This window comes from Cebidichthys violaceus, unplaced genomic scaffold, assembly GCF_023349555.1.
Source record: "Cebidichthys violaceus isolate CVI_PGR_0920_01 unplaced genomic scaffold, fCebVio1.0.p SCAF_48, whole genome shotgun sequence".
In the NCBI taxonomy this organism is placed as follows: Eukaryota; Metazoa; Chordata; class Actinopteri; order Perciformes; family Stichaeidae; genus Cebidichthys; species Cebidichthys violaceus.
Genome location: NW_027176683.1, coordinates 993,840 through 1,007,180, shown reverse-complemented (window position 1 = coordinate 1,007,180; position 13,341 = coordinate 993,840). Strand labels below are relative to the sequence as shown.

Genomic DNA, 13,341 nt, shown 5'->3' with positions numbered 1-13,341 from the left:
ACATTAAGTTATAAATATAGCTTTGGAGATTAAAATCATAAAAGTATAGAAAACGTTTTGATAAATGCTTAAAGCCTAAATTATACTTTACTTTAAGGACCTTTCTAATTTTCTTTGATCCGGCCCTTAAAGGTGCTAAATATGTAATTGCCTCCACACAGCTCTCAACCTGGCGTTGGTTGAGCCGGTGGCTAGCAGCTAACAGTGCTAACGACGCTAACAGTGCAAACAAAGGCAACAGCGCTGACAGCGCTAACATTATTCAAACTGAAGGCATTTATTCAAAAATACGAATATTGAGTGCAAGAGACGACACAGCCAGCCAGAGACGCAACCGGCTACACAAAGCGAGTCTGTCTTCACGTCTGTTTGTGGACTTAAATGGACAAATTTGATCCGGTGGACTGTGGTGTGGTTGGACGGGTATTTCACACACTGGCTCATACCTTTTCTGCATGGCCACATCTTCTTCTGGCTCCTGGAAATTTACCAAAATTGGGCGTCCAAGATGCTGTTGGACGATCCAACGTGGTAACCAGACCTCTAGAATTGGCCAACTTGGTTCATGTGGTGAAAGAAATCAGAGACTCATGTCTTCCTTGTCTGTCCTTTGCAGGTGTCGGCCACAGACCCGGACCAGGAGGCCGACCAGACCGCCCTCCGCTACTCCCTTCACGGCCAGGGCGCCGGTGGCGAGTTCACCATTGACGAACGCACTGGAAGAATCTACGCCCAACGGCGTCTGGACCGCGAGGAGCGCCCGGCCTGGAGATTCCTCGTCCTCGCCACGGACGAGGGCGGGGCGGGACTCACGGGATTCGCCGACGTGCTGCTGGAGGTCACGGACGTCAACGACAACGCTCCCTTCTTCCCGTGCCCGGCGCTGGAAGTAGACGGATGCTTTGTCGGCCAGGTGCCTGAAAACTCCCCCGCCGACACCTCCGTCATGGAGATGCGCGCCATGGACCTGGACGACCCCAACGAGGGCAAGAACGCCGCACTGACCTACAGCATCATCAAGAACGTCCGCAACGAGATCAACCTCAACCTGTTCTCCATCAACGCCAGCACGGGGACCATCTACACGGTGCTGCGTTCGCTGGACCGGGAGGTGGAAGAGCGGTATCTGGTCGTGGTGGAGGCCAGGGATGGAGGGGGTCTGGCGGGAACAGGGACAGCCACCATCACGGTTTCGGACGTCAACGATCACCCACCCGTCTTCACTCAGAGGCTCTACACCACTCAGGTGAGTCCCACGAGGCGAGCTTTCGCACCTCAATGTAAAGACGCGAATGGACGCGAGTTGAGGCAAATTTGCGCCGGGTGGCACGAATGAGACATTTACACGAAATTCACCTCATTCGCGGAGTTCAAATATTTTAGCAGGAAGCTTAGTCATTAAAGCTCTGAGATTCTCCTGATTCGTCCTGAAGTTTCTGAATCAGAAATGGAGGGAAAAAAAATATTGTAGCCATAAGTGTTCAAGAGCTCTACGATAACTCATATTAACACGGAGACCAGACAAAACTATGTGTATGAACCATAAACTATGAACAATGAAAAAGACGCAGCCGTATTTACGCTTATGTGACGTTATTTTGAGTGTTGATGGAGCAGCTACAATGTTAGCATAGCCTAGCATCGATCGATCCAAACTCCATTCAGAAAACAAGTATTTTAAAAGTTGTTTGCGTGTCGTCTTGCGGATCATTATGTAGTTATTTCGGCATCCCTTTTTATCCATTTATTGCAATTAAATTACAGCAAAATAATTCATTTTGGGTTCATACAACTGAAGTAAACCAGCCGACGTGGCGTTTTGTGTGAGCTGAGCATTTAGACATAACAGGAAAGACACAAAAGGTAGTATAAAAAGTCATCATCTCGACTTCCTTCTCTTGTGTTCAGGTGACAGAGGACCTGGAGGTGAACAGCGAGGTTCTAGTAGTTTCGGCCACGGACGGAGACGAGGGAGAGAACGCCGTGGTGACCTTCAGCATCGTCGGCGGCGACGAGGACAGGAAGTTCTTCGTGGAGACGGACAAAGTGAACCGCCGCGGCGTGATAAAACTCAAGAAGAAGGTCGACTTCGAGAAGCCCCGCGAGAGGACTTTCAATCTGACGCTGAAGGCCGAGGACGCCGATTTCTTTAGCCTGGCCCACTGTCTCGTTCAGGTGGAGGACGCCAACGACCACGCGCCCGTGTTTCTACCACAGTTCTACGAGTCCCCGGCCATGTCTGAAGACGTACCCGTGGGGACGATCGTAGCTCAGGTTACGGCGTCCGATCTGGACTCGGCCCAGAACGGACGCTTTTCTTACAGCATTTCCAAGGAGTCGGACCCCTACAGTCAGTTTCTGGTGGACCAGTCCGGTTGGGTGGTGGTGGCCGACTCCCTCGACAGGGAGAAAATCTCTCAGCACCGGATCGTGGTCCTCGCCACGGACACCGGGAGCCCGCCCATGACCGGCACCGCCATCGTCATGATAGCCGTGCTGGACATTAACGACAACGGGCCGGAGTTCGAGGTCCCCTACAGGCCCGTCGTTTGGGAGAACGCGGCGGCGCCCCAGGCGGTTCGAATGAACGACACCTCCTTACTCCTCCACGCCACCGACCGCGACACCTCCGCCAACGGCGGGCCGTTCTCCATCCGGCTCCTCGCGCTCACCTCGGACGCCACCAACTTCAATCTGACGGACTTTCGGAACGGCAGCGCGGCCGTCACCGCCCTCCGGACATTCGACCGCGAGCGGCAGAAGGAGTACCGCCTCCCGATTCTCATGATTGACAGCGGCTCTCCTCCGATGAGCTCCACCGGCACGCTGACGGTCGTCATCGGGGACAGGAACGACCACCCTCACTCGCCGGGACACACCAACTTCATCGTCTACAGTTATGAGGGTATGTTTTTCTGTTGCTTGTGACTTTCGGTATGTGTAGGGATTCTACATAAAACCATATAACTTGAGCTCTGGATTGGTGGCCAATCAGTTCATTCGTGAGATAATTTGGGTCACAATAATTCTCCCTGCAGAAACTGGACAACACTACAAAATAAGAGTTTCTTAACCTTTTCTGGCCACTGAAACCCGTCCAAATCTATCAAAGAGTTACCAAATTAGTGTTTGGCATGAACTTTTACATTGTTCTTTAAAGAGATTGATGGACGTTTGAACTGTAGCCTCCTGCAGTTTTTTAAACTGTGTCCCTCCTCCTCTTCCTCCTCCTCCACCCCCTCCTCCTCGCGTTGTAAAGACTGTACTCGTCACAGTCGACTGCTCGCCGCCTCCCTCTCCATCACTTATTTAGCGTTTCATACCATCTGTCAGCCTCCCTGTAATTTTTCTGGTTTTCTTCATCATGTATTTTTAGTGGATTTCCTCTCCGGGGCCTTTTTTTTTTTTTTTTTTCAACATGAAAGTACATTAAGCGGCTAATACGAATCCATCACGTAGCTCAACAACATGCCATGAAGCAAACAATTAAGTCCCAGGTTTTTGACGAGCACATAAAACAGGAGCCATTTTTAAAAGGCAGCTGATTTCACAGCTAAAGAGATTACAGCGCTGCGTTCAGGGGGGAAAAACTCTAAACTCTAATATGTTTACATCTTCCTGCTGTGCTGTCAAACCGTGACAGAGCGTGCCGATGAGGCCACCTTGCCTCTTAATATTTAGGTTATACCCTGAACTCTTGACTAATTCCTTTCAAAGCCAACTAATTTTCTGACTTTTTCTTTCTTTTTTATTTTTGGGGTCTTTCTGATAGGTGTTCTCCCGACGACGGCGCTCGGACGAGTTCAGTCCCCCGATCTTGACGACTGGAGTGAGAAGGTGTACCGGTTCGAGGGAAAAGCATCCAGGTAATTTGATCTCCCGCTGTCAAAACTCTGAGGTGGTGATATGCAAAAAAAAGAAGAGGGAGGAAGATGAAGTAAAGGTAGAGATATGTTAAGAGATAATTACAGAAAAACAGTGAAAGAGGACAAGAGAGAAGACGTAGAAGTCCTTTATATCTGAGGAAGGTTCCTCACTGAGTGAAAGGTGCTTCAATGCTTCCTGTATTAGCTCCTTTTAGCAAAGGAAACACTGGACCTTCCTTTACCGAAGGAAAAGGAGATAATGCCACCCCATAATTCCTTGCGGCGGCAACATTTAAAGTGACGCACCGTTCCGTGAAAACAAACGATATGTTTATATTCATCACAGGTTTAACAATTACACCCATACAGTCATAAAGTAATGAGATTCATGTTGATGAATATGAACAGACAGTGACAATCCTTACATTTAATTTCATGTATTTATTGCCTTTGACCATCGTTCAAAGCTCGTCCTATGATAGATTATTAAACTGGTAAAAAGCACAATATAACCGAACCGTTGAATCTACATCATTGCACGAAGGATCTTTCTTTGACCTCGTGACGTTTCCCATAGAGTTCAAGGAAAAGTGGTTAGGAAAGGACGTTAGGAGGTAACTTTTGTGACTGTTCGACCGGAGCCTAAGACAAACACAGGTATAAGTGTTCTTTAAAGAGGCAATCTTGAAGATCTTCTTTTAAATAAACGTCTGTTAAGTCACTATCTGAAGGAGATGCCACCATGGTGATGAAAGTATTACAATATTTATATATTCGCAGTGAAAAACTTACATTTTGTATGAAATGGGCCTGCAAAGTAATTGCTGTTGGCTTTTATTTTACAATGAGCAGAATACCAAGAGGTCAGAGGACTAATCTACAAAAGAAGCGTATTTCTTAGGTTGTATCCGTCCCTGAGACTTCAGCAACACAAAACACATTTTAACTTCATTGTGTGGCGTTAGAGCCAGAGATGTCAAGGACGTATATATCTCAAACACCAAACTCTCTAGAGAGAGTAGATAGTTGAGAGATTGTGTAAAGGAGAAATTCAGTTTTTTGTATTGAACCATCCAGCTCAGTATCATGGCAGGTCAAGAAGTAGGAAAGAACTGCAATCTATTGATTTAGTGTACATGGACAAAGTCAATTCGGAGCCGTAATTGTGGTGGATACACAAATTAAGTGCATCTACGTGACAAAGCAACAATCAGAGCAAGTGACGTACTATATAAAATCCAAAAAGAAGACTTTTGGTGGGCAGAAGGGGAGGACGGGTCAACAACAGGACTTTAACCAGAAGACACCATGTTGTGGTTTTATGGTTTTTATTGCTTTTTGTTTTGTTGCCTAAACTTATCTGTACGTAGTTATTTTAAGCCCAACCATGATGTTTTTCCCCAAGCTAATTAAGTGGTTTTGTTGCCATAAACCTAACTGTTGGTTTTGTTGTCTAAACCTAACGTTTGTTTTTAACGTAATGTCGCCATGAAAGGAAAGTCGAGACTAGAAGAGCATTCAGAGAGCACCGACCTCCACTAAGGCCAATCCAACGTAAAGAACTAATACTTGGATCCTCTCCGTGATCCGGATCCCCTCCTAAATGTAATGGGTTCTCACACGGCCCGAGTGACACTCTTTCACCAAGTTTCATGAATATCGGACCAGAAGTTTTTTCCGTATCAAAGGTAATAAGTGACAAAGCGAGGGTTTAATCTTCACTCGTGAACGTTTGAGCTCTCCTCTTCGTCACACTGTGAGTAAGTGTTGGATAAAAGCATCCAGATGTTAAAAAGCTGTTTCAGGACGTGTTGCAGCAGAAAAAGATTCCCTCTTAACGTGTTCCGCTCTCATGTGAAGACAAGAAAAGAGGGAAAAGAAAAGAAGCTGACGGATTTAAAATACAGAGAGGAAGAGACGGTACAAAGGTGCATGGTGACAAAGAGGAGAAAGGAGAACGAGGACAGAGACACAGTTCTGAAGGCAGAAACAAAGACGGAGTGAAAGAGAAGGAAACGTCAGAGGAGGGAGAGATGCAAGGAACAGTGCTATTAATACTTCATAACCAGCGGTATTGAACATTCCCAGTGAAGCGCGGCGAGGGTTGTTGCTCGTTTTGTTTGATGAGGCTGAGGCTTCATGCGGACGGCGTTGAAAGGAGAGCCTGATTGCGCCTCCCTGCCACCTCCTCCTCCTCTTTAACGAGACACCTATGAGGAAAAGGGAACGCCGAGAACAAAGGAGCCGCCACGAGGATTACACATCCAGAAACCAGGGCCTTCGGATGGCAATTTGTTTCACAGCGGGCATCGGGGTGGGAGGGGTTTGTAGGCTGCATGTTATTTACATGTAGAAACAAACACGGTGCATTTCAACGAGAAGATACCTCCTGTTTGTTTGGGATTGATCTGCAACGTTATATCTCCTCATTTGCTTCCTCTCAGTGTTTGAAAAGTGACCTACGAATGAATCCAGTTTGAGCCTGAGGACCAGGCGGCAAACCTGGAAACTGAATCCAATACTTCACGTGTTAAAGCTGCATTCTCTCTAGTGTCCACCAGGGGGCGACTCCTCTGGTTGTATAGAAGTCTAGTCTAAAATGACTCTACTTCTCTCTTGATTTATTCCCTCAGTAAACATTGTAAACATGAGTTTATGGTCTCAATCTCTAGTTTACAGTCTTCTTCAATACAGCATGATGTTCATTTAGTACATTATGGAACATTTAGAGTCAAACAGACCATAAAGCAGGGGATGATTTAGGGGCGGGGCTACACAGTGATTGACAGGTCTCTACCAGAGACGTATAAGCCGTCTCTACGTCACTCCTCAGTCCATGTATGGTCACTTCCTGTTCACTGGTTGCAAAAAACCAAGATGGCGACGGTTAAAAATGCCGAACCCAAAGCTTCAAAACTCGAATCCACAAACCAGTGACATCATGAAGACTTTTTATACACAGTCTATGTATATGTATATATTTATAATATATATGTATATATATAAAAATATAAAATAAAAAAATATTACAAATATTACATATATGTATATGAGTAGTACAGAATATTACATGTGTTTTAAAGAAAGTGCAATATAAATAAATATATAAAAAGTATTTATGCTATACTAGTATATACTGTATTTTTATATAAATATACATACAAATATACACACAAATATTACAGATATATATACATATATTGATATAAATCTATTTAAAGTGTATATATGAAAATAAATAAATATATAAAAATGTTATATGTATATATATACATATATATATATATATATATGTATATGTATATATATATATATATATATATATGTATATGTATATGTATATTATAAGTGAGCTTTCATCACACAGACAGAAGGTGACGTACCGTCTCTCTGTGCTTCGTCTCATTAAACCTTGTGTCTCCGTCTCTCCGTCAGGTTGTTCGCTCTGAACCTGACCTCAGGTGAGCTCAGTGTGAGGGAGGGGGCTCCTCCCGGCTCGTACCGTCTACAGGTGAGCGTGTCGGACCTCACCTGGCCGGACGTCACCTCCACGGCTCAGGTGGAGGTGAGGGAGCTGCAGCCGGACGTCCTGAGGAACGCCGCCTCCCTCCGCCTCACCAGTGAGTTACCCCCCCCCCTGTCAGGTCTCCATCAGCACCGACAGGCAGAGATGCATAATGGGGAAAAAAAACTCCCCGTTTTCTGTTGTGTCCTCTTCTCTTGTTTTCTGATTTCCTCTTTTCAGAATTCTACCTCCTTCCTACTCCCTTTCTTTCTTTCTTTCCTTTTTCCCTTCCTTCCTTCTTTCTTTCTTTCCTTGCTTCCTTCCTTCTTTCTTTCTTTCCTTGCTTCCTTCCTTCTTTCTTTCTTTCCTTGCTTCCTTCCTTACTTCTTTCTGTCTTTCTTTCCTTCTTTCCTTCCTTACTTCCTTAATTCTGTCTTTCCTTGTTACCTTCCTTCTTTCCTTTGTTCTTTCTGTCTTTCCTTCTTACTTTTCTTCCTTCCTTCCTTCCTTCTTTCCTTCCTTCCTTCGTTCCTTACTTAATTTCTTTTATTCTTTTTCTCTTATTATATATTATTATTGTCATATTGTATTTTCTCTCTCTGCCCTGCTGATGATTTCTCCTGAAGTTTTGTGAAGCGCCTAAATAACTCTCTTCTCCCTCCTCCTCCTCCTCCTTCTCCTCCTCCTCCTCCAGACATGACGGTGGAGGAGTTCTTCGCTGGAGGAGGTGAGGAGAGTCTGTTCTCTCGTCTGGGCCGGATGTTGTCTGAACTCCTTCAGACTTCTCCGGTGAACGTTCAGATCTTCTCGGTGAGCGACGCCGGTCGGCGAGGAGAGAAGGAGCTGAACGTCTGGTTTGCTGCTCGCGGCTCAACGTTCTACAAGAAGGAGAAGCTGCTCGGATACGTGGCAGCAAGCAAAGCTCAGGTGAGGAGATGTGTTGAATTTAGTTAATAGAGGTTTTCAACAAGTACGTCAGCGATGTTCAGCTCGTTATTATTATGCTGTTAAAACAGAAAAAATCTATCTCTCAAACTTTAATTTATTTAAAAAAAACATTTTAAAATGTAGTGGTGATCCCAAAGTTTGTGTCCAAAGATATAACAAGTAGAAATCATCTAGAATATATACTGATACAAATGAAAAAACATCGCAAACATGTGACAAACAAGTGTTGAAAAAAAGTTATTTGATATTGTTAAAAATTTAAAGGAAAAGACTCAAAAGATTTTAAATAGATCTACTAAATGTACTTTTCCTAAGAACTAGCTGCACATTTGACATATTGTGCTCTTATAATATAAAATGTGATCTTATGAAACGAGTTGAGCTCAAATGAAACTAAATAACAAACATTCTTTTAAATACTGAGAACGTCAGAGACAAACATGTGAGTGAATAGTGACAACAGAGAGGAGGGTTAATGACACATTATTACACATCAATTAAACATCAAGTTCACACATTCACACGTTCATTTCAGGCACTTAGAGACGCTGAGCGCTCCGGTTCACTGTACCCATGTGGATGAATATTTAACATCTGTACACATGTGGACGAACATTTAACATTTAACATCCATTAAGAGCACAGAGCAGCTGCTGACCTGAGGTCAGATCTGTGAGGGGAGGTGGTGACATGTCAGTGAACCATGTAAACACACACACACACACACACACACACAGAGACATGTGAGCAAATTCTCAGCTGATTATTTTACCATAAAAATAATCATAAAACTGACAAAGTTTTCATGAAAGAGGGAAGACAAAAGAGAAGCACAATTAAAAATAAACCAAGCTAATTAAAGAATAAAGACTCAGCTGAAAACATCCAGCTGTGAGCTCTTCAGAGCGCTTTCCTCATCAGTGTCTGCTCCTTACATAAATACAGCTTTTCAAAATAAACTTCCGTCGTCACAAGAAACACTTAGTTAGGTTTAAGAGAAGATGGTGAAATACGTGAGTACTTGCTCTGGATGAAGCACGTAAGGAGAGAGATAAACATTAAAACAGTTTATCCTTTATTACCCAAACGATGCCAAACATTGGTTTTAGTTGTTCTAGACTAAACGATCAATCAATTTACCTTTAAAAATATGTATTATAATGGAAAACATTTAGAAATGATTTGGAGTCCTAATATACATCTATTAGTATGTAAAATAAATATGTTAAAACACTGAAAATCTGCAAATTTAAGAACAAACATAAACAGATTATTGCAGCCAAAAGGTCACAGATTGAGACACGGTGTCACAGTATCTCAGTCTGCGATGTAACTTATGTAATAAAATATACAAACAAAGTATGAACACCAGAACAAAACACACTCAATATGATTAAAAATAACATCAGATGCTGCAGAAGAAAGGAGCGTCTTTAATTATCTCAGGTTAAAAAGGGGGAAGAAGCATCTCGGCTGATTCAGAACGAGAATGTCAGATAAATACAAAATAAGATAAAAAGTGAAGCCCTGCCTCGGGGACGTTAAGTCACTGTGGATAACTAAGCAAAAAGAAAAGCAACGCACACAGTCGGAGAGAGACAGGAAACCCCGAGGGACGACGATGAAGAACCTTCTCACCCTTAAAGACGAGACGAGAGAGAAGAATCAAAACGACAAGAAGGGAAACGGGAGAATGACAGCAGAACTTCACCGGGGTCGGGAATGACAAAGAAACGTAAAGAAAACATGAAGGAGAAAAGAGAAAAGTTCAGAAATCATTGATGCAGGTAGACATGGGACCAAAGAGAGCTGCTGCCATTCTCTATTACGCTCAAACAACTTCTTAGTTTGCTGTTTGTTTCACTACTTTAGTGTTTATTTGTATTTAATGTTCACCACAGATTTAATTATAATTGTAGTTTTATTTATATTTATATTTAATGTTCACCACAGATTTAATTATAATTGTAGTTTTATTTATATTTATATTTAATGTTCACCACAGATTTAATTATAATTGTAGTTTTTTGTTGATTTGTATTCTTATGTTTATTTTTAATAGTAGTATTTTATAATTGTATAATCTTAATTTGTATTTGTTTTGTTGTTTAATCCATTGTTAGTGTCTGTTAGTTTACGTTTCTTTAAGTTTAAGCCTTTAGTTTCATTCATAGAATGTTTCTTTTAATTCTAGTTTTAGTAAACTTTTAGTTTATGTTTCTTTAAGTTTAAGTTTGGTTTTAGTTTATTTTATTTAATCCTAGTTTCAATATCTCTTAGTTGATGTTTCTTTCAGTTAAATCTTAATTCTGGTTTTAGTTCAGTTCATTTCTTTTAGTTCAAGCCCTTAGTTTCAGTAATGAATTGTGTCTTTTACTTTTATTGTGTCTAATAGTTTGTTTCTTTTAGTTTATGTTTCTTTTAGTTTATGTTTCTTTTAGTTTATGTTTCTTTTAGTTTATGTTTCTTTTAGTTTGTTTCTTTTAGTTTATGTTTCTTTTAGTTTGTTTCTTTTAGTTTATGTTTCTTTTAGTTTGTTTCTTTTAGTTTATGTTTCTTTTAGTTTATGTTTCTTTTAGTTTTTAGTTTTATTTTCAGTTAGTCTTCTGCTAGATTTCCATTACTACTACTTTTCTTTCCTCTACATTTTAGTTGCATTTACTTTCCATCTAATTGTGTTTTCGGGCTACATTTAGTTCTGTTAGCTTCATGCTATCCTAGCTACTGATGTACTACACCTTTCTTCTCTGCAGCTGGAGGCCATGTTGGGCGTGTCCATCTCTCAGGTGGGCGTTGATGAATGTCTCTTCACCGACTGCAGTGAGTCTGGCGGCTGCAGCAGCGAGGTTTCCTTCAGCCAGACTCCCGAGGCTCTCAGCGCCGGCGACACTTCTCTGGTGTCGCTGTCGGCCTCGTCGACGGCTCGATGTGGCTGCCGGGGCCGAGAGGCCGTCCACCTGCCGTGCTCCGCCTACACCACCAACCCATGCCTCAACGGGGGCGCCTGCCAGGACGGACCGCTGGGATACAGGTACGGGTCTATAGGAACCTTCTGAATCTGGTTCTGTCTTGGTATCACATGTGGAAACTTCAAAACAAACAGTATTGACAATAAAAGCTTTATTATAGCGAGAAAAGTTTTTCTTATTTTCACCAAATATTCAGTTTTTTTGCCCTTATTTCCGAAAAAAAGACAATATTCTTAATAATCTGTTTACATGGATAATAACAATAGATATTCCACCAATATTCATGTAGCCGTTCATATTCAGATTAACGTAAATCGACCTCATGACGTGTGCGTCTAACGGCTACATTACCAGTTTACCAACATCATCATCCGGTCCGTTGTATACAGCTCATTATAAATATATAGTGAATGAGCTGTATACATGTGTGTTTGGTCTCTCAGGTCATTTTAATTAACGTCGACACGTCTGAAAAGTATTTTTCGACAGTGTCATAAAGCTTCAGCTAGAGATCAGGAATGTCGAGGTCACGTTCTTACTCTTGTGTTTGTGGATTTGTGGACCTGCAGAAAAGAAGAAAAACATTCCGACAGTTACACACAAAAAATCTCACTTTTCAGACTCAATATAACTAAAATGTGATGTTTTATATTTGGTAAATACTGAATAAAATCAGACTTTAATGAAGAAAGGGAGTTTGTATCCTGTCAGTGTGGGGAAAAAAGTAATAAATAATATGGAGCAATGCGTTTAAATGGGATTTAACTTCAGTATTTTTCTATGTCCTGATGGTTCATATCCAAAAACCAAGATTCAGTTTTTTTTATATCCCTACAACATATTAGATGAACTCTTTCAACCTTTTGCTGTCTTTAGAAGCTGGTACTGATATTTAAAGATACTCAACTTAACTCAAAACTACAAAATAAATACATGAAGAATCTTCCGTCGTTATCGTTGTTGAGAGAAGTCGATCATATCGTCAAATAAAGTCTTTGTGTCTCTCAGGTGTGATTGTCCGTCCATGTTCGACGGGCCCGAGTGTCAGCAGACCAAACACAGCTTCGGCGGTCAGGGCTACGCCTGGTTCCCTCCCATCATGCCTTGCTTCCAGAGCCACGTCTCCCTGGAGTTCCTGGCTGAGTCGGCCAACGGGCTGCTGCTGTACAACGGGCCGCTCGGCCCCGCCCACTCCGGGGAGCAGGAGGACTTCATCGCCATAGGTGAGTTCACAGGTTTTGCGTCAGGTTTTTTTTATAGAAAATGATCATGCAGTTATTCTTGATTAAGAACGGTATTTAACTGTAATTTGTACAGGTGTCTCTGCCTCTGTGGACTAAGTATTTCAGGTTGTTGCACTTGAGTTTGATGGCAAAAGAATCTCCAAATAACTGCATGACATCATAATAGATCAAAGAGCAAAGGTTTCTTTATCTAGAGCCAAAACAGAGACCACGTTCTACACAGAACACCTGCAGAAAATAGACCACAATGCAATGCAGCTGCAACTTTTTCCACACTGTCAACATACCAATATAATAAATAGCTGAATGCAATACTGCCTTCTCTAATTCTGGGACATGTAATGTATCTCAGGTAAGTTAGACATTCAGGTGAAGAACAGGTGGTTGTTTTACCGTACATGAGCCCTACTGGTGCCCCCTAGAGGCGACCACAGTATGAACAGCTGTTCTCATCCAGCGTTCTTAGCTATACCTACGAAAATGAATGATCTGTCATTCATAGATCAATTCAAATCAATTCATATGTTCCAAATAACAAACAAAAAACACCCAGGAGACAGCTGTTCATGACTTAACTTCCCTATTTAAGTATTCCACCTTCCGTAATTATTTTAACCCCAACCACCATCTGTTCCTAAACAAAGTATTTCACCAACGATTTCTTAAACCTAACGAAGTATTTCACAATCTTTTTCTAAAACCTAACAAAGTATTTCACGATCTTTTTCTAAAACCTAACAAAGTATTTCACGATCTTTTTCTAAACCTAACAAAGTATTTCACAATTTTTTCCTAAACCTAATGAAGTA

The 13,341-nt window shown here is 42.0% G+C and overlaps 1 protein-coding gene across 1 annotated transcript in view; it reads left to right on the top strand.

Annotated features, from left to right (window-relative positions):
* si:dkey-22o22.2 (putative neural-cadherin 2) overlaps positions 1-13,341 on the top strand; it is an 86,939-nt gene that overhangs the window by 63,060 nt on the left and 10,538 nt on the right. Inside the window, exons 12-19 of the mRNA XM_068729838.1 lie at positions 162-187; positions 617-1,246; positions 1,909-2,905; positions 3,773-3,866; positions 7,302-7,486; positions 8,066-8,298; positions 11,073-11,350; positions 12,297-12,511. Of these exons, the coding sequence (XP_068585939.1) occupies positions 162-187; positions 617-1,246; positions 1,909-2,905; positions 3,773-3,866; positions 7,302-7,486; positions 8,066-8,298; positions 11,073-11,350; positions 12,297-12,511 (2,658 nt within the window). The remainder of the gene's footprint in view (positions 1-161; positions 188-616; positions 1,247-1,908; positions 2,906-3,772; positions 3,867-7,301; positions 7,487-8,065; positions 8,299-11,072; positions 11,351-12,296; positions 12,512-13,341) is intronic.